The 1,146-nt window shown below is 36.1% G+C and overlaps 1 protein-coding gene across 1 annotated transcript in view; it reads left to right on the forward strand.

The window, feature by feature from the left end:
• Positions 1-852: 852 nt before the first annotated feature.
• The window catches only part of LOC107478609 (transcription factor bHLH68), a 3,277-nt gene continuing 2,983 nt past the window's right edge, over positions 853-1,146 (forward strand). Inside the window, exon 1 of the mRNA XM_052258243.1 lies at positions 853-1,081. Within this exon, the coding sequence (XP_052114203.1) occupies positions 853-1,081 (229 nt within the window). The remainder of the gene's footprint in view (positions 1,082-1,146) is intronic.

The raw sequence follows: 1,146 nt of genomic DNA on the forward strand, positions 1-1,146 counted from the left end.
GCTTGGATATGTCGAATTAAATTGCTCAAATTAAATTTTAGACGTCTCATCCTCTACTAAAGGCTCTAAATACATACACAACGTATAACTACCAAAAAAGAAAGCTTTGTAATAAAAGCCTCAAACATGCCACGTGGATACGAAGATGCAATAGAAAAAGAAATATTTTTTTAAGAGCAAATAATTATTATTAACGCACTCCTTTTTTTCCTTCAACTATATGGTATGATATTTATATTATGTGAATTTTACATTCTATATTAACCCGGCTAGCCTATCTAATGATAGAAGAGAATGAATTAAAGTAAAGTGAGTAAACAATAATTTGATGGATATGATGGTGATGAGTTGCATTTATATATAGAGTTGTTTTCTAAATTATGGGAAGTGGTAGCACCTTTTGTGTCCCACTTTAAGATAAAGCAAAAGCAAGTAGCTAGCAAGGGAGAAGGGGAAATAGAGGAAAGAAAAGAAAATAAAAGAAAAGAAAAGAAAAGAGAAGGGAAAAATAAGAAGAGGAAAGGGAAGAAAGAAAGAGAAAGAGAAAGAGCAAAAAAAGAAAAGATAGAAAGAGAGACAAAAGGGTGGGTTGTGACTTGTATTGAAGAGTCGTCGATGATGATTATTGAAAGAAAGAGGAAGAGTAGCAGGGGGGGAGTGTAGCAGCATAGCGTTTTAATTTCCCCCTACCCTATAGCTTAGCATCGATGGTACAAAAGTAAGAAACCCTTCTTTAATTTGGAGAGAACAACTACTATAGCTTTAGGGAAGAAAAGAAAGAGAGCGCGGGGTAAAGGGAAATATCTTTTCTTTTCTTTTTTTTTATTTGTAAGAAACGATTAAGAGATCTTAATGAATAGAGGAGGTGGTGTGGTTGAGCAAATGATGGGTTCCGGGAACCCTAACTGCTGGAACTCTCCTTCTTCTGATTTCTTGTCATACTCCTCCACTACTAATACTCCTTCTTCATACACCAACTTTCTTCTGAATCCACCACCACCATATGTACCTCATCCTCCCACTTCTTACTGGCATGAACATGAGCATGAGCATCACAATAATACTAATCCAGAGCTTCCCGGCGACTCATGGACTCACCTAATCATGTATGTAATCAACTCTCTCGATTTCTTGCATGCATGATCC

The sequence above is a fragment of the Arachis duranensis genome, chromosome 3 (genome assembly GCF_000817695.3).
Source record: "Arachis duranensis cultivar V14167 chromosome 3, aradu.V14167.gnm2.J7QH, whole genome shotgun sequence".
Taxonomy (NCBI): domain Eukaryota; kingdom Viridiplantae; phylum Streptophyta; class Magnoliopsida; order Fabales; family Fabaceae; genus Arachis; species Arachis duranensis.